At 43.6% G+C, this 18,098-nt stretch overlaps 1 protein-coding gene across 1 annotated transcript; it reads right to left on the bottom strand.

The window, feature by feature from the left end:
• Positions 1-6,783: 6,783 nt before the first annotated feature.
• LOC119488550 lies at positions 6,784-10,690 on the bottom strand. Its single transcript, XM_037770303.1, has 4 exons — positions 10,325-10,690; positions 9,374-9,845; positions 7,090-7,618; positions 6,784-6,907 (listed from the first exon to the last, which is right to left on the bottom strand). Exons 1-4 carry the CDS (start codon positions 10,688-10,690, stop codon positions 6,784-6,786), a joined length of 1,491 nt encoding a protein of 496 aa, XP_037626231.1.
• Positions 10,691-18,098: the final 7,408 nt, after the last annotated feature.

Raw genomic sequence — 18,098 nt, 5'->3', positions numbered from 1 at the left:
CGGCCCGTTACATAACAAACCCTATTCCCTTAAAAAATTTAGAACATTCAGGAACAAACTCCTTGATGACAGAAAGGCCTTCCTCAAGGAGAAAGGAATATGTTTTAAATGCTGTTCCTCAATCTCCCACCTCGCCAAAGACTGCAAGTCCTCTGTGAAGTGCTCTGTGACAGCACCAGTCATGATGCGGCCATGCATCCTGGCCCATCTCCTCAAACTGTCAAGGCTCCTCCACCGTCACAAAAGAACGGCGGGGAGGAAGAAGACCATTCTAACATGGCTGTTGTTAGAACAAGCTGCACAGAAGTTTGCGGTCCAGGTCAGCTCATGCTCCAAGGTCTACCTCGCAAAGCTATATCCCAAAGATTCTGAGGACATGGCGATCAAAGCCTATGTAATTCCAGATGACCAGAGCAATTAGCTCATTAGCCAGATCAGAGTTCTTTGAGCTGTTCAGCGTGAAGAGCCATCTCAGAACTTGCTCTGGCATCGTATAAACATCCGGCAAGAAGGCAGAATGATTCCAGGTTGAGTAACTGGATGGCAAAGCTCTCATCTCTCATCCACAACTCATTGAGTGTCATGAGATCCCGAACCATCGGTCTGAGATTCAAACACCAAGCGCAGTCTGTTCTGGGATGTGCTTGGCAATGAGATGGAGATGAGACCAGACTCATCTCCATCTCATTGCCAAGCACATCCCAGAACTGGACCCAGAAGCAGAAATACTATTGCTACTCGGAAGAGACATCCTCAAGGCACACAAGGTCAGGCAGCAGGTCAATGGACCACATTTCACCCCCTTTGACCAATGCCTGGACTCGGGCTGGGTAGTAATAGGAGAGGTGTCCATGGGTAATGTACATAAGCCAACAGTCAACACGTTCAAGACCAGTGTGTTGGACAGTGACCGCCACTCAATGTTTCAACCCTGTAAAAGCTTCTCGCATGTCAAGGAGATGCAGCAAAGCTTTAACAGGTCTGGTAAAGCACCTGAGAGAATACTGGGACAGACAGCATTCAACCGAACCGAGCATGACAACAAACCTGCTCCATCACCATCTTCTTAAAGATAATGGACTCAAACGTCTACAGAGATGATGCTAACAGTTGGGTTGTGTTGAAGGACAAGAAAACGTCTCGGGTAAACTGCTTCTCTTATCTTCAACACTTATAAAATTAAGGTCTACTGGAATCTTCAAAATCAGATCAAAAACTGCACTGGAGAAGTTTTCAAAGTTTGATGCAAAAGTGTTTATTTCTGTCGCCAAAAACAAACACGAGTCGTCAGTTCGAACGGAGGACTGACATACATGACGGTCCTCCTTATATACCATGAGCTTCGTTCATAATTCTCTTTCATGTTCTTTACCCTCAGTGGGCAAAATGCCCAAAACTCATTATTTTCTTGCACCTTCAGCGATACGGTCTTATTTTGGTCCTATCTTAACAAATTTACGACTCTAACCTTTTAACCTCGAGCCTCTTCCATTCATGTCGCCGCTAGAGGGGTAAGATCTCAGGCTGAACATACAGTTTGTTTCAGCTCCGCCCCCCTCACATCTCACTAGCCTCAGTTTTTCAGCTAGTGTGTGCAGAGCTTTTGCTGGCTTCGTCATCCTTCTGCTAGAAACCCCCTGCTATGCTCCACTTCTCCCAACTAGAGAGGCAGTGTGTTTTCCCTTACTCATGCGTCAGACACATATTACTTTATGTAATATTATTATTAGCTTGTGTGAAAGAATAAATGATACATTCGATTTTATATTTTAACCAAAACACCCTAGTGTATGAACATTCTGTGAAAAATCATGATATATTTATAATAGGTTATACTTTTATGGAAACACCATGAAAATTTACCACAACAGTTTCCCCACTGCCCTTCAGAGAACCACGCCAGTCTTTACCAAAAAACAAAGAGTAGGTAATCAACCGGTTCACATCCCTGCAATGAACCTTGAATATAAAAAAAGTGAGATTCAGCAACAGTATCTGGCATTCATGGAGAAGATCTTTGCTAATGGACATGCCGAGGTAGCACCGCCACTGGGGGCAGATGAGGAATGCTGGTATCTCCCAACATTTGGGGTTTATCACCCACAGAAACCCAGTCAGATCAGGGTTGTTTTTGATTCCAGCGCCCAGTGCTCCAGTGCCTCAGTGACGTGCTCCTCAAAGGACCCGACCTCAACAACTCCCTCCTTGAGGTTTTGCGTGAAGACCATTGCAACTTCATATGTTTTTTATGTCACAAGGACAATGAAATCAACAAGGAAGTTGTTGAGTACCGGATGAAGGTCCACGTCTTTGGCAACGCTGTGGCCATCTACGGACTGCGATGAGCCATCAGAGAGGGTGCACAGGAGCACGGTGCTGATACTGTCGAGTTCGTGGAAAGACACTTCTATGTTGATGATGGCCTGGTATCCTTACCATCTGAAGCCGAGGCTATCGACGTTCTCCAACAAACACAGGCCTCACTTGCTGGGTCTAACCTTCGCTTGCACAGTTCATATCGAACTGTCAGGCAGTAATGGAGGCTTTCCCACCTGAAGATTGCGCTCCAGTTATCAAAGACCTTGATCTGAATGGAGAAACTGCACCCACACACCGTTGTGTGACCACATCTAAGCTACAGACCTAAGCTCCGTAGCTTAGGTCTGCTCAGGGAGATCTTGTCTGACACATTCACCTACACATACACAACAACCTCTCTCACGAAAACAGTGCACACAGAATTGTGCGTGTTCTCAGATGCGTCAACCAAGGCCATTAGTTCTGTGGCGTACCTGAAAGCAGTGCAGGAAGATGGACAAACCGAAGCAGGATTTGTTATGGGCAAGGCAAAGCTAGCACCCCTGTCTGAGCCTACAATACCAAGGCTTGAACTGTGTGCTGCCCTCTTGGCAATAGAGATGGCAGATCTCAACCAGGATGAGCTGGATCTAAAGTTGGATGCCATTAAGTTCAACACGGACAGCAGCTAAGTGCTTGGGTATATTTGTAACGAAACAAAATTATTCTATGCATATGTCCACAACAGAGTTCAGCGAGTCCGGCAGTACTCAAAGCTTGAGCAATGGCACTACTTATGTACAGAGGAGAACCCTGCTGACCATGCATCAAGGTCCTTACCTGCATCCCACATGGTGCAGACCACTTGGTTCACAGGACCCTCCTTCCTGCATCAGCCACCTGCAGAGCAAATGCAAACACGTGAGAGATTCAAGCTAATTGAACCTGAAAAAGTATTACAAATCCGACCACAGTTGCAAATTTGTGCTACTTACCTGGAGGAATTAGTACCTACCTCTGATCGTTTCTCCACCTTTACCTCTTGACCTTTTTCTCGGAGCTGACAAAGCTATATCCAAAAACAGCCCCTTGCAGAAACTCAGCCCAATCTTGGAGGATGACCTCATTTGCGTTGGAGGCCGACTAAAGCACTCACCTCTTGCAACTGTAGAGAAGAACCCACTTATTCTGCCCAAAGATAGCCACATGTCCCTACTGCTCACACGACATCACTATGAGCAGGTGAAACACCAAGGCCGTCACCTGACTGAAGGAGCGATCAGGGCAGCAGGACTGTGGCTCTTGGGAGGCAAGACACTAATCAATTCAGTAATCCACAAATGCGTAACCTGCTGCTGCAAGCTGCGTGGGAAGCTGGCAGAACAACGAATGGCGGACCTGCCTCCAGAACATCTCAAAACCTGCCCTCCCTTTACGTATATGGGGCTCGATATATTTGGGCCCTGGTCAGCCAGACGCACCAGAGGAGGACAGGCAGAGAGCAAGCGTTGGATCATCATGTTCAGTTGTATGGGTCAGAGAGCTGTCCATATGAAGGTCATCAAGTCCATGGACTCATTCAGCTGCATTAACGCCTTAAGGCGTTTCTTCGCACTCAGAGGCCCTGCGAAACAGCTCCAATCTGATTGCGGCGAGAAAGGAGCTTGGGATGCACAAAGTGGTGCGGGGGTCAGGCGGGGAGTGTGTTGCCTTTCAAGGCATTTATTTAATTTTGTCACATGTCTTCTTTAAGCAATTATATGTAAAAATGAGATGGGAATAATTACTTTACAGTCAAAGAAATTCATGTGTAAATTCATATCATTTGTCACTTCCTGTCATTCCAGGATGTCACTTCCTTTGTGGTCATTTCCTCTTAAGTAACTTCCTGTTTAGCTCTACCTGGTTCTGTGGAAAGCATGGCAGACGTGTGCACGGTCTGAATTCAATCCACTAGCATCTACATCATAGAAGCAATGCCGTAAGTTGATTCATTTGAAGGTAGGCATGTTAAGGATCATATAGTAGTCAAGATTTTGTTAAAAAATTATGTTTGATAAGTTGTTTAAAAATGTGTTTTTTTTACAATTGTATGAAAGCTAAAACAATGCCAGTAGCCAAGATAACTTCTTTATAGGTGTATAGAGTGTATATTCATATTTACAGCTATGTACAATGCATTTAGTTAAAAACAGACTGAATATTTTCATATTCTTTCATTTACAGTTTTCACCAGCATGTCATGAGGAAGTGTGACAGTAAATGGTCAACCTTACTATGACTCTGTCTTCATCGGCTGCGGTTTAACTTGGTGTTCAGTCAGAGTTTCAACACACTGCATGAGAACACTACATTAATAATTGTAAAACGAAGATGGATGTGTTTTTGGTAGTTTATTTTGAGGGTGCAGCGTAATAATAATAATAATAATAATATCTATGAATTGCTTTGTGTTACTTCAATGAACAATAATAAATTATTTTTTTGTTAATAGTTTTGGGCTCAGGAGGCAGAGGAGGAACGCCGCAGTAGGACAATGGCCATGCGTCAGCAAGGAGCTTGGACTAACTGGGACCATTAAGCCGCCCGGAAGATCACCTGGACAGAACTTTGGAAGTCAGAACCAGCGAGACTCAAATTTTGTATTCAGTCGGTGTACGATGTCCTTCCAAGCCCATCCAACCTGCATAATTGGGGTCTTGCAGATACGCCAGTAAGCCCGCTGTGCCTGGCAAGAGGTTCCCTGGAGCACATCCTAAGCTGCTACCCAAAAGCCCTGGGAGAGGGGAGGTACACATGGCGCCATGACCAGGTGTTGAAGGCAGTAGCGGACACCATCTGCACTGGAATCCAACAGAGTAAACATCATCTCCCAGCAAGGCACAACATTGCCTTCGTCAGGGCAGGGGAGAAACCTCAGGCAGAGCGGAAGACCTCAACTGGGCTGCTGGCCTCGGCTCGTGATTTGCAACTGAAAGTGGACCTCGGGAGACAGCTGAAGTTTCCGGAGCACATTGCGAGAACGACACTCAGGCCAGACTTGGTCCTAACATCTGAGGGTTCAAAGCAAGTGGTGCTCTTGGAACTTACAGTCCCCTGGGAAGACCACATAGATGAAGCCCATGAGTGAAAGAAGGCCAAATACCTTGAGCTGCTAGAGGCCTGAAGAAGGAGTGGGTGGAAAGCCCGCTGTGAGCCTATCGAGGTGGGCTGCAGGGGATTTCCAGGGCAGACCCTACACCGGGCGCTCAGGCTCCTTGGCATCAGAGGGTTGCAAGAGAGAAAAGCCACCAGGAACATCATTGAAGCTGCAGAAAAAGCTTCAAGGTGGTTGTGGATCAAGAGGGGGGGATCCATGGCGTAGCGTGCCGCTTGGACACAAGCCGGGGACTGATCACCCCCGGTTGGGTCGCCCAGGTGCGGGTGTCTGATGATCAAAGGCCCGAAACACCCGATGACCCTAGGTTCATCACTGATGATGTGTCCAAGCCGCACCATCTACATGTAGATGGTGTTTCTTCAAACTAGCTTAAGTCTGGCCTGGTCAGTGACTTCCAGGAAAGGCTGGATGACAACCGCAAATAGTGTGGCGACGACTGGAGAGACAGTGGACAGCATGGAGAGATGGCAGCTGGGGCAATGAGGGTTAGCACCCCAAACTGCAGTTCCCGCGAGAGAACACCCACACTAAGCTACAGATAACTCCTTGGAAAGATACCCCCAGGGGTGCCCGAGAGGGGGGGAGAATGAGCACCCCACACAGACGGATTTCCTGGCAACGATCATGAGCAATGCATTATCGATGACGAGTGCAACCTGTTTATTCTGTGAGGGCTTTGGTTTAGGACCCAGAAGCAGACACAGACACAGCTGGATGGTGGTTGAAAGTCAGGTGGATTTATTATAATAAAGGTGGTGAGGGCGCTGGAGAAGGCAGGGGACAGGCAGGCTGTTGAGCAGGGTGGAGTAGCTTGAGGAATGAGCTGCGGTGGCGTGAGGATGGCTCGATGGGAGGCTGGCACTGGAATCCAGAAGACAGGAGAACACAATGTTAAATATCAGAAGCACTAGGAAACACAAGAATTACTCTGGTAATTATAGTACAGAGCGGCCGAGAGAATACCAACTGGTAGGCAGAACAATCTGGCGAGGACTGGCAGGAAAGCTGGTGTTCTTGTACTGTGGGTTGATTAGGTGATTGTTGACAGGTGCAGAGTGCAGAGTGAGACCAGGTGCCTGATGAGGAAGCCGCGCCCCTGCCACACCCACACAGACAGGCAGGGGAGGGGAGACCCAGGGGAAGCAGAACACTGGAAAACTACTGGAGTCAAGGCCAGAGACGTAACAGGACCCCACCCTCAACGGGCACCTCCGGGCGCCCCAGGCTTGTCTGGATGCTCCCGATAAAAGTCCCGAATGAGGGAGGCATCCAGAAAGAAGCTGCGCGGGACCCATGAGCATTCCTCTGGGCCATAACCCTCCCAGTCAACCAAGAACCGGAACCCCCGGCCTCGGCGGCGGACGTCCAGAATCCGCCGAACAGTGAAGGCAGGGTGATTGTCGATAATCCGGGGGGGTGGAGGGGGGTTCGGCTGGAGGGCACAAGGGGCTGGAAGACACAGGCTTAAGCAGCGAAACATGGAACGTGGGGTGGACTCTCAGAGATGAAGGCAACTTTAACTTGATAGCAGTGGGATTAATGATCTTGTCAACTTCAAAAGGTCCAATGTATCGGGGAGCCAATTTATGGGACTCCACCTGAAGGAGCAAGTCACGGGAGGAAAGCCATACCTTTTAACCGGGTTGGTAAGTGGGTGCAGGGGATCGATGGCGGTCAGCAAGGCGTTGATTCCGGACAGCTGAACGGAGAAGGGCAGACCGGACCTCTCTCCAAATCCGCCGACACCTTTGGATGTTGGCTTGGACCGATGAAGACGAAACACATGGAGGACCAGGAGGTCCGCAGTCTCTGTGGCTGAAGGTAATTTAGGGAGAGGGACAAAATGCACAGCCTTGGAAAAATTGTCTACCACAGTCAATATGATTGTGTTACCTTCTGACGGGGGTAAACCGGTGACAAAGTCCACAGCTATGTGGGACCAGGGTCGGCTGGGGACGGGCAGAGGACGCAGGAGACCAGCTGGGGGTTGATGGGAGGCCTTGCTGCGGGCACAGACGGAGCAGGCGGACACAAAGGCACGGGTGTCGCGGGTCATGGATGGCCACCAGAACCGCCGTTTGATGAAGGAGAGGGTGCGGTGGAAGCCAGGGTGGCAGGTGAGCTTAGATGAATGGCCCCATTGTAGAACTTGAGATCTGGCTGAATCAGGCACAAACAGACAGTTAGGAGGGCCATTACCTGGGTCTGGATGAGAGCGCTGTGCCTCCCGTATGCAGGTCTCAATCTCCCATGTAGCTGCGGCCACCACACAGGAATGAGGTAGAATGGTTTCTGGCTCAGAGCAGGATTTCTCTGGGACAGACTGGCGGGAGAGGGCATCAGGTTTGGTGTTGCATGAGCCAGGACGGTAAGTGAGAATGAAGTTAAACCTTCCCAGGAACAGAGCCCACCGGGCCTGGCGGGAATTTAGCCGTTTAGCAGAGCGGAGGTAAGAGAGGTTTTTGTGGTCTGTCCAAACTACAAATGGCTGCTCAGCCCCTTCCAGCATGTGCCTCCATTCCTCAAGTGCCAGAACCACCGCCAACAGCTCACGGTTTCCCACATCGTAGTTGCGCTCTGCCGGAGAAAGGCGCCGGGAGAAGAAGGCACAGGGGTGCAGCTTGTGATCCTTAGGAGACCGCTGAGAGAGGACGGCCCCCACATCTGAATCAGAGGCATCCACCTCCACAACAAACTGCAAAGAGGGATCAGAGTGAGTTAGAATTGGAGCACTAGTGAATAACTGTTTCAGAGTGTCAAATGCTATGTCAACCTCCGGCGTCCAAGTAAAGGGGATGGCTGGGGAGGTGAGTTGTGTGAGAGGGGCCGCGACTCTACTGTAGTCTCGAATGTACCGTCTGTAGAAGTTGGCGAATCCTAAGAACCGCTGCAACTGTTTCCGTGTAGTGGGTTTGGGCCACTCAGCCACCGCCTGAACCTTTGCTGGGTCCGTCTTCACCTGCCCCTGCTCAATGATGAAGCCCAGAAAACTCACAGAAGTCACGTGGAAGTCACATTTTTCAGCTTTTACAAACAGCTTGTTTTCCAGAAGACGACGGAGCACTAACCTCACATGTTGAACATGTTCTTCCATGTTCCGGGAGAAGATGAGTATATCATCTAGATAAACAAAAATGAAGTGGTTCAGCATGTCACGGAGGATGTCATTAACCAAGGCCTGGAAAACTGCAGGGGCGTTGGTGAGGCCAAAGGGCATGACTTGATACTCAAAATGGCCCAGGGGAGTGTTAAATGCAGTTTTCCACTCATCTCCTTCTCTGACTCGGATCAGATGGTAGGCGTTCCGGAGGTCCAGCTTTGAGAAAACCGTGGCCTTGTGCAGGGGCTCGAAAGAGGGGTCGATGAGGGGTAGTGGATACTTGTTTTTAACGGTTATGTCGTTGAGGCCACGGAAATCAATACAGGGGCGTAGGGTGTGATCTTTCTTTGCAACAAAGAAGAAGCCGGCACTAACAGGAGAAGAGGAGGGTCGAATAAAGCCAGCAACTAGTGAGTCATTGATGTTCTTCTCCATAGCCTCCCTTTCGGGATGGGAGAGTTTATAGAGACAGCTCGAGGGAAGGGGGGCACCAGGGTGCAGGTCTATAGCACAATCATAGGGCCTATGTGGGGGCAAGGTTTGGGCCCGCTGCTTACTAAACACCTCACCTAAGTCATGGTACACAGGAGGGACTGAAGAGAGGTCAGGGGGCTCAAAAGTAGGAGCAGCAGTTAACTGAGAGGGAGCTAGGGCTGACTGGAGACAGTGGGAGTGGCAAAAGGTGCTCCAACTAGCAATAGATGCGGTGGACCAATCAATATGGGGGTTATGGAGTTTAAGCCAGGGCTGACCTAGGACCACAGGAGCATGAGGTGAGGGAATAACTAGCAGTTTTATAGATTCGTGATGATTACCTGATAGGATGAGACTCAGGGGAACAGTGTGATGAGTAATGCGGGCCAGGAGCCTTCCATCCAGCGCATTGACATCCTTAGGAGCAGGAAGGGCTTCAACAGGGATCCCAGCTTGGGTAACGAGGGTGGAGTCAATGAAATTATCATCAGCCCCAGAATCAACCAGAGCAAGAAGGGGGATAGAGTCACCCTGGCACACAAGGGATGCATTAAATTGCATTCGGGGGTGAGGGGCTGATGGAGAGGTGGAGGTGTGGCTCATCAGGGCCTCTCCAGTTCCGGATGAGCCTAATCTTTTGGCAGGTGAGGACAAGAAGCGAGGAAGTGGCCAGCCTTGCCACAATAGATACACACACCAGCCTTGACTCGCCGTTGGCGCTCTGAGGGTGAGAGACGAGCTCGTCCCAACTGCATGGGCTCCTCCATTGAGGGTGGTGCTGAGGAACTGAGGGGCTGGCTGGTGAAGAACTGGCTGTCAGGGATCACCCGGGGGGCAGATTTGGACTGGAAAGGAGAAGTGGGGGCATGCGGGCGGCTGGCTCTCTCCCTACGGCGTTCACGAAGACGGTTGTCTAAGCGTATGGACAGGGAAATGAGGGAGTCTAAACTATCAGTCTCATCCCTTGCTGCCAACTCATCCTTAATATTCTCAGCTAACCCATGAACAAACACTCCTTGTAAAGACACTTCATCCCACCCACTCTCTGCTGCCAGGATCCTAAACTCAACTGCATACTCTGCAACTGATCCAGAGCCCTGACGGAGGGAGAGGAGACGGTTAGCAGCCTCTTTACCCTGAACAGGATGATCAAAAACTTTTCTCAACTCAGCTACGAATACCGGGTAAGAATTACAAATAGGAGACTGCCTCTCCCACAAAGCTGTAGCCCACTGAGAAGCTTTACCAGTAAGTAAACCCAAAATAAATGCTATGCGTGACTTATCTGAAACGTAGGTGGTAGGTTGCTGCTGGAACACGACAGAACACTGGAGAAGGAACCGCCCACAAGCCCCCAAATCCCCAGAGTAGCGTTCTGGAGTCGGAATGAAAGGCTCACGGGCTAGTGGGGCTGGGGTGGCATGCCCTGGTGGAGGCGTTGGGAGCGCTGGTGGGGGGTCAGCTGGTGAAGCTGCTGTGGCAGATGAAGCTGTGAGATGGGCGTTGACCTGGTCCATTTGGCTGCCGAGTTGGATGACATTGGAGGAAAGGGCTCGCAGATTCTCCACCAATTCACGGAGGATTTTGTCATGTTGTCCAACCAGCGAACCCTGGGAGGCTAAAGCTTGGCGGAGTGAATCTGTGTCTGCTGGGTCCATGGTGGCCAGATTGTTCTGTGAGGGCTTTGGTTTAGGACCCAGAAGCAGACACAGACACAGCTGGATGGTGGTTGAAAGTCAGGTGGATTTATTATAATAAAGGTGGTGAGGACGCTGGAGAAGGCAGGGGACAGGCAGGCTGTTGAGCAGGGTGGAGCTGGAGGAATGAGCTGCGGTGGCGTGAGGATGGCTCGATGGGAGGCTGGCACTGGAATCCAGAAGACAGGAGAACACAATGTTAAATATCAGAAGCACTAGGAAACACAAGAATTACTCTGGTAATTATAGTACAGAGCGGCCGAGAGAATACCAACTGGTAGGCAGAACAATCTGGCGAGGACTGGCAGGAAAGCTGGCGTTCTTGTACTGTGGGTTGATTAGGTGATTGTTGACAGGTGCAGAGTGCAGAGTGGAGAGTGAGACCAGGTGCCTGATGAGGAAGCCGCGCCCCTGCCACACCCACACAGACAGGCAGGGGAGGGGAGACCCAGGGGAAGCAGAACACTGGAAAACTACTGGAGTCAAGGCCAGAGACGTGACATATTCGGTACGGTCTGTAAGAACCTGAGAGGTCTGAGGATCCACCAGACCAAGATGGGCTGCACAAGGAGGAAGCAAGTTGAGCAGCGCAGAGAGACAGTGCCAAGCGCTGTCCCTGGTAAGACGGAGGAGGAGCAGGACCCGGAGTCACCCCACAGTGTCCAGAACCTCCAAGCTCTGCATGCTTCACCTAGCAAACCATCGGAACATCGCCGGGTCTTATGGCCTGCCGCAAACAAGGGGACTGAGTGGCGTCAGTTTGATGAGGATGTTGATGCTGCCCTTGAAGCATCATCAAGGGGGGAAGTGGATCAGCGACTCCAGTTTATGTGCACCTTGATCATCAGCATTGGTGCTGAGAGATTTGGCATCAAACGACCGAAAGCCATCAGCACAGCTAGGCCAAATCGGCGCGAGATTAAGATCACTCAACTCAGGAAAGAACTGAGGTCTCTAAAGCAGCAGTACAGGAAGGCAAGAGAAGTGGAAAGACCAGCCCTCACAGAGCTCCGGAACATCGTGAGACAGAAGCTCATCTCCCTCCGACGCGCTGAGTGGCAAAGGAGAAAGGGCCAAGAGAGGGCTCGCAAGCGGACTGCCTTCATAAACACAAGCTGATCATCCCCGGTCGGTTGATTATTTTTAAAATAACAGCACAGTACTTTCACCAATAATAATTAATTGCTCTGTAAACCAAAATTATTTATTTTGTAAACAATAAAAGCATACTTTGTAGCACACTATAACAGCATCTAATAACTTTAACCACTGCTCATTTTAGAAACGTCACCGCAAGAAAACGTGTTCTTTGTTTATGTAATGTGCCTTTAGATTGGTTTCCCATATGCCTCGCTTTCACTGCGCAATTCTGTCTGATACTGGGAAAATGTAGGCTTGTTAGGCATGTTAGCTACACCAGCTAAGGCTGACAGCAAGTAACAAAATCTATGATCCATTGTCTGTTTGATAATCTGAACAAAGAAGACGTTTTCTTGCGGTGGCCTTTCTAAAATGAGCAGTGATGAAAGTGACTATATTCTGTTATGATCAAGGAGTTGATAACCAGACAGCGTTAGCTAGCATAGCTTGCTAGTTGAAAAGTTGTCTCAGTGCTGTACTTTGGTGATGTTTAGCTACATAATGTTATATCTTGTGGAGACTCCATCCTCATCTTGGCGACAGTATAAGTACTGTCGCCAAGATGAAAGTGTAACGTCAGAGTTATCTGTACTTTCAGTCTGGACGGGTCACTAATGCTTTTGTTTTGCGAGGTGAAGGACAAGAAATTAACGTTGGTTACTGCGGGCAAGCTAGCTGTCACTCGCATCTCCGTAGTTACACCAGCCGCTGGAGACGGACACAGGCGGAGCAGACGTAGTAACAGAGCTCGTGAAGCAATGTCTGGAAAATGATTTAAATGGTTGAATAGTTAAATGAGCTGGTTTGACCATGGAGATGGGAGAGACAGCTAGCTCGGTTGTAGTCGTTGGTTGCATGGGTGTTCAGTTTCAGTCAGTGTCAGTGTAGTCCGCTCTCGTCAGGGACGGCGGCACGTCTAATCCTCTGCTCTGGGTTTTGGTTCTGAGACGGTGGCTGTAAAAACACAGTCCAGGCTCGTCTTCTCTTCGGTTTGTGCATCAAAGCATCAAGCTGGGCTGTCATTGGCGGACAGTGGAGAGCAGCTTTGTTTTGCCCTCCAGGTGGGCATTCCCATAGGGCCGTGACATCACGTGGAAATTATAAATAGCATGTTGAAAAATGTTGTGAAAAAAAGTCATATTATAGTATGTCGAAAAATGTCATGAAAAAAAGGCATAGTATGTCAAAAAATTTCATGAAAAAAAGTCATAGTAAAGTATGTCGAAAAATTTCATGAAAAAAAGTCATATAGCGTGTCAAAGTATTTCAAGAAAAATAGTCATAATATACTGTAGCATATCAAAAAATTTCATATTATAGTATGTCTAAAATTTTCCAGAAAAAAAGCCATATTATAGTATGTCAAAATGTTATATGGGAAATAGTCATAGTATAACATATCGAAATACTCACAGTACAGCATGTCAAAAGATTTCATGAAAAATAGTCCAAGTATTGTATGTCAAAAAACTTCATGAAAAAAAGTCGTATAGCATGTCAAAATATATCATGAAAAAAAGTTATATAGCATATCGAAATATTTCATGAAAGATATTCATAGTATAGCATGTTGTAAAATGTCATGAAAAAACTCATAGTATAACATGTCTAAAAATTTTATGAAAAAACATCATAGTATAGTATGTCGAAAAACTGCCTGATAATAATTCATAGTATAGAATGTTAAAACATTTCATGAAAAAAAGTCATATAATTATATGTATAAAAATTTCATGAATACAAGTCATAGTATAGTAGGCCCTATGTAAAAAAATGTCATGAAAAACAAATCATTTTATAGTTAGTTGAACATTTTTTTGAAAAAAGTTCATAGTATAGTCTGTCGAAGAATGTCATAAAAAACCTCATAGTATGCAATGTCTAAAAATTTTGTCAAAAAAAGTCATAGTATAGTATGTCGTAAAAAATGTCCTGAAGGAAAGTCATAATATAGTATGTCGAAAAATGTCATGAAAAAAAGTCATAGTATTGTATTTCGAATAATTTCATGAAAAAAAAGTAATAGTATAGTATGTTGAAATATTTCATGAAAAAAAGTCATAGTATAGCATGTCGAATAATTTCATGAAAAAAAAGTCAGAATATAGTGTGTCGAAAAATGATGTGAAAAAATATCATGGTATAAAATGTCGAAAAAAATTCATGAAAAAAAGTCAGAGTAAAGTATGTCGAAAAATTTCATGAAAAAAAATCATATAGCGTGTCAAAATATTTCAAGAAAAATAGTCAAATGTCAAAAATGTCATATTATAGTATGTCTAAAAATTTCCAGAAAAAAACTTGTATAAAATAAACTTATATTCTGACTTGTATTCATGACATTTTTAGACATACTATAGTATGTCTAAAAATGTCATGAATACAAGTCATAGTATAGTAGGCCCTATGTAAAAAAATGTCATGAAAAACAAATCAAATCATACTATTGTACTATACTATACATTGTATTTCGAAAAATTTCATGAAAAAAGTAATACTATAGTATGTCGAAAAATTTCATGAAAAAACATAATATAGCATGTCGAAAAATGTCATGAAAAAAAGTCATAGTATTGTATTTCGAATAATTTTATGAAAAAAGTAATAGTATAGTATGTTAATAAATTTCCTGAAAAAAATTATAGTATAGCATGTCGAAAAACTTTGTGAAAAAAAGTCATACTAAATTGTATGTCGAAAATAAATTCCTGAAAAAAGTAATAATATAATATGTCGACAAATTTCATGGAAAAAAGTAATACTATAGTATGTCGAAAAATTTCCTGAAAAAACATAATATAGCATGACAAAAACATTTCATGAAAAAAAGTCATTTTATAGTTAGTTGAACATTTTTTTGAAAAAGTTCATAGTATAGTCTGTCGAAAAATGTCATAAAAAAAGTCATAGTATGCCATGTTTAAAAATGTTGTCAAAAAAAGTCATAGTAAAGTATGTCGAAACATTTCCTGAAAAAAAGTCATACATTAGTATGTTAATAAATTTCCTGAAAAAAGTTATAGTATAGCATGTCAAAAAACTTTGTGAAAAAAAGTCATACTATATTGTATGTCGAAAAGAAATTCCTGAAAAAAGTAAAAAAAAAATTTGTCGACAAATTTCATGAAAAAAAGTAATACTATTGTATATCAAAAAAATTCCTGAAAAATATTCATACTATTGTATATCGAAAAATATCCTGTAAAAAAGTCATAGTATAGTACGTCAAAAACTTTCATGATAAATAGTCAATGTGTAGTACGTTGAAAAATGTAATGAAAAAAAGTCATAGTATAGTAAATTGAAAGATGTCCTGAAAAAAGTCATAGCATATGTCAAAAAATTTCATGAAAAAAGTCAAAGTATAGTATGTTGAAAAATTTCATGAAAAAAAGTCAGAATATAGTGTGTTGAAAAATGATGTGAAAAAATATCATGGTATAAAATGTCGAAAAATTTCATGAAAAAACATTTGGGTATAGTATGTCGAAAATATTACAAAAAAAAGTCATATTATAGATTGTCGAAAAATTTTGTCAGAAAGGGTCATCGGTAGAATGTGGTAAAATGTAATGTTAAAAAAAGTAATTTTAAGTATGTCGAAAAAATTTGTGAAAAAAAATCATAGTATAGTATGTTGAAAAATTCTATGAAAAAAAGTCATAGTATAGTATGTCAAAAAATGTATTGAATAAAATAATAGTATAGGATGTCGAAAGATTTCTTGAAAAAAGTAGTAGTATGGCATATCGAAAAATTGCATGAAAAAATTCATAATATATTATGTCCAAATATTTCCTGAAAAAAAGTCATAATATAGTAAATCGAAAAATGTCATGAAAAAAAGTCATAATATATTATGTCAAAAAATGTATCGAAAAAAAATCATAGTATATAATTTCGAAAAAGTTTGGGAAAAAAATGAATAGTACACTTTGTCGAAATATTTAGTGTAAAAAAGTCATAAAATAGTATGTCGCAAAATGTATTGTATTGTATATTGTAACAGTATTGTGTGGGTTAAAAATTTCCCAAAAATAGTCATAGTATAGAATATGGAAAATTTCCTGAAAAAATCATAGTATGGTATGTCGAAACATTTCCTGGAAAAAAGTCATAATATAGATTATAGGAAAATTTCATGAAAAAAGTCAAAGTATGGTATGTTGAAAATTTCCTGGAAAAATGTCATACTATAGATTATAGAAAGATTTCCTGAAAAATGTCATAGTATAGATTATAGAAAGATTTCCTGAAAACAGTCATAATATAGTATATCGAAAATTTCATGAAAAAAGTCATAAAACAGTATGTCGCAAAATATATTGAAAAAAAGTCATAGTATAGCATATTGAAAAATTTCATGAAAAAATGTCAAAGTTTAGCGTGTCAAAAAATGTCATGAAAAGAAATCATAGTATTGTATGTCGAAAAATTTCATTTAAAAAATCATACAATAGTATGTCTAAAAAATTCCTGGAAAAAATCATAGTATAGCATGTCAAAATATTTCATGAAAAAAAGTCATTGTATTTCACTTCAAAAAATTTCATGAAAAAAAGACATTGTATTTCACTTCAAAAAATTTCATGAAAAAAAGTCATTGTATTTCACTTCAAAAAATTTCATGAAAAAAAGACATTGTATTTCACTTCAAAAACTTTCATGAAAAACAGTCAAAGTGTAGTATGTTAAAAATGTATGTGAAAAAAAGTTATAGTATAGAATGTTGAAAAATGTCATGAAAAAATGTCATAGTATAGCATGTACAGCACAGAGGCACAGGCTAGAGAGCAGGCAATGAACTAGAAGCAGTAGTGTTACCTTCAAGCTCCAGAATCGTAAATCTGTCAGAAGATAAGGCCTTTAAGAACCGAAATAGGCATAGGGTACAAAGGAATAGCTGTGCTGGTAAAACCTTAATGAGATTTGGGCAGTGTGCCAACACAGGTTGAAAAGAAACAGGAAAGGGATTGTGATGAAGTTACCTATATAGGAGTATGCTTGCCATATGAAAAGTCAGTCCTCCGTTCAAACTGTCGACTCGTGTTTGTTTTGGTGACAAAATAAATGCTTTTGCATCAAGATCTGTCGACTTCTCTCGACCAATTTTTTAACCTTTTGAGAACTCCAATAGTTTTAATTATGATAAAGACAAAAGTGCTGAAGAAGTACGCCCTATCTTTCCAAGGTCGGGGCATTTTCATTTTCACATTGAAACACACGCAAGGCCAGTCTGGCTATGTCAACAAAGCACGGAGAAGACAAACAACAAATTCTACAGAGAGGGAAAGCGATGAGCATTCTCTGCTCAGGTAGACATTACTCCTCTATGTTTACATAGACAATAGCTGTTTGCTGCTATATTAGTGCTCTGAATATTGTATAGAGAACCTTTAAAAGAGAAGATAAAAGGTGACTGGAGATACTTATTGAAAATACTGGAAGATGATGTAGTTCATTGAAAGGGACACTTTGGAAGCTAACTCTCTTGAGTTAGCTCTTGAGCTAGTTAACTCAAGAGCTAACTCTCTTGCTGAGAGTTAGATGAGAAGATTGACTCCACTGTCATGCCTGTATGCTAAATATGAATCTACAGTAGAGCCAGTAGCCAGTTAGCTCAGTGTGTTGTTGTCTCAAGCCACGTGCCCGCAGCTTGTCAGACTACCCACAGTCTGATCTTGCATCTCTGTAACACCTCTGTACTGTGCCCAGTCAAGGTTAACTAATTTCATTAGCACAGTCAAAGGTCTTCACCCACACCTTTCCCATGATGCCTTGGCTGTTCAGTCTTTTTTTTGTCTACGGCTTCCAGCAGCAATCGGGTGCTTCATTTGGAGTTGGCCACATTAACACGGCTCAGTGGGCCGTAGAAAAGAGAATCAACGGCACTGTGAATTAGTTGTGTGTACAGCAGTGTGGGTGAAATGATGCTTTTTGTGACTTCAACTAATAAGACAGACATTTTTAACACACTTTGAGGGCAGAAGAGAAAGCAGACTTTAGTTTGTTGCTTTGAAGGTGTTTCTGTTAATAAGATTTTTCTTTCCTTTTTTTTGTTGGTAAAAACTTTACAACTTAGAAATGCCTGCATACATATTGTATGATCTTTGCCAAGGGCATTTTTGGAAATTGTGAAGCTTTTACAGTACATGAGCAGCTTTGTTATACATGTTTGTATTGATTTCAAATAACCTCCCGCAGAATACTAACATCAGACTCAAATCAC

This window comes from Sebastes umbrosus, chromosome 5, assembly GCF_015220745.1.
Source record: "Sebastes umbrosus isolate fSebUmb1 chromosome 5, fSebUmb1.pri, whole genome shotgun sequence".
Taxonomy (NCBI): Eukaryota; Metazoa; Chordata; class Actinopteri; order Perciformes; family Sebastidae; genus Sebastes; species Sebastes umbrosus.
The sequence above is the reverse complement of the archived record's forward strand: the minus strand, read 5'-3'. Positions and strand labels throughout refer to the sequence as shown.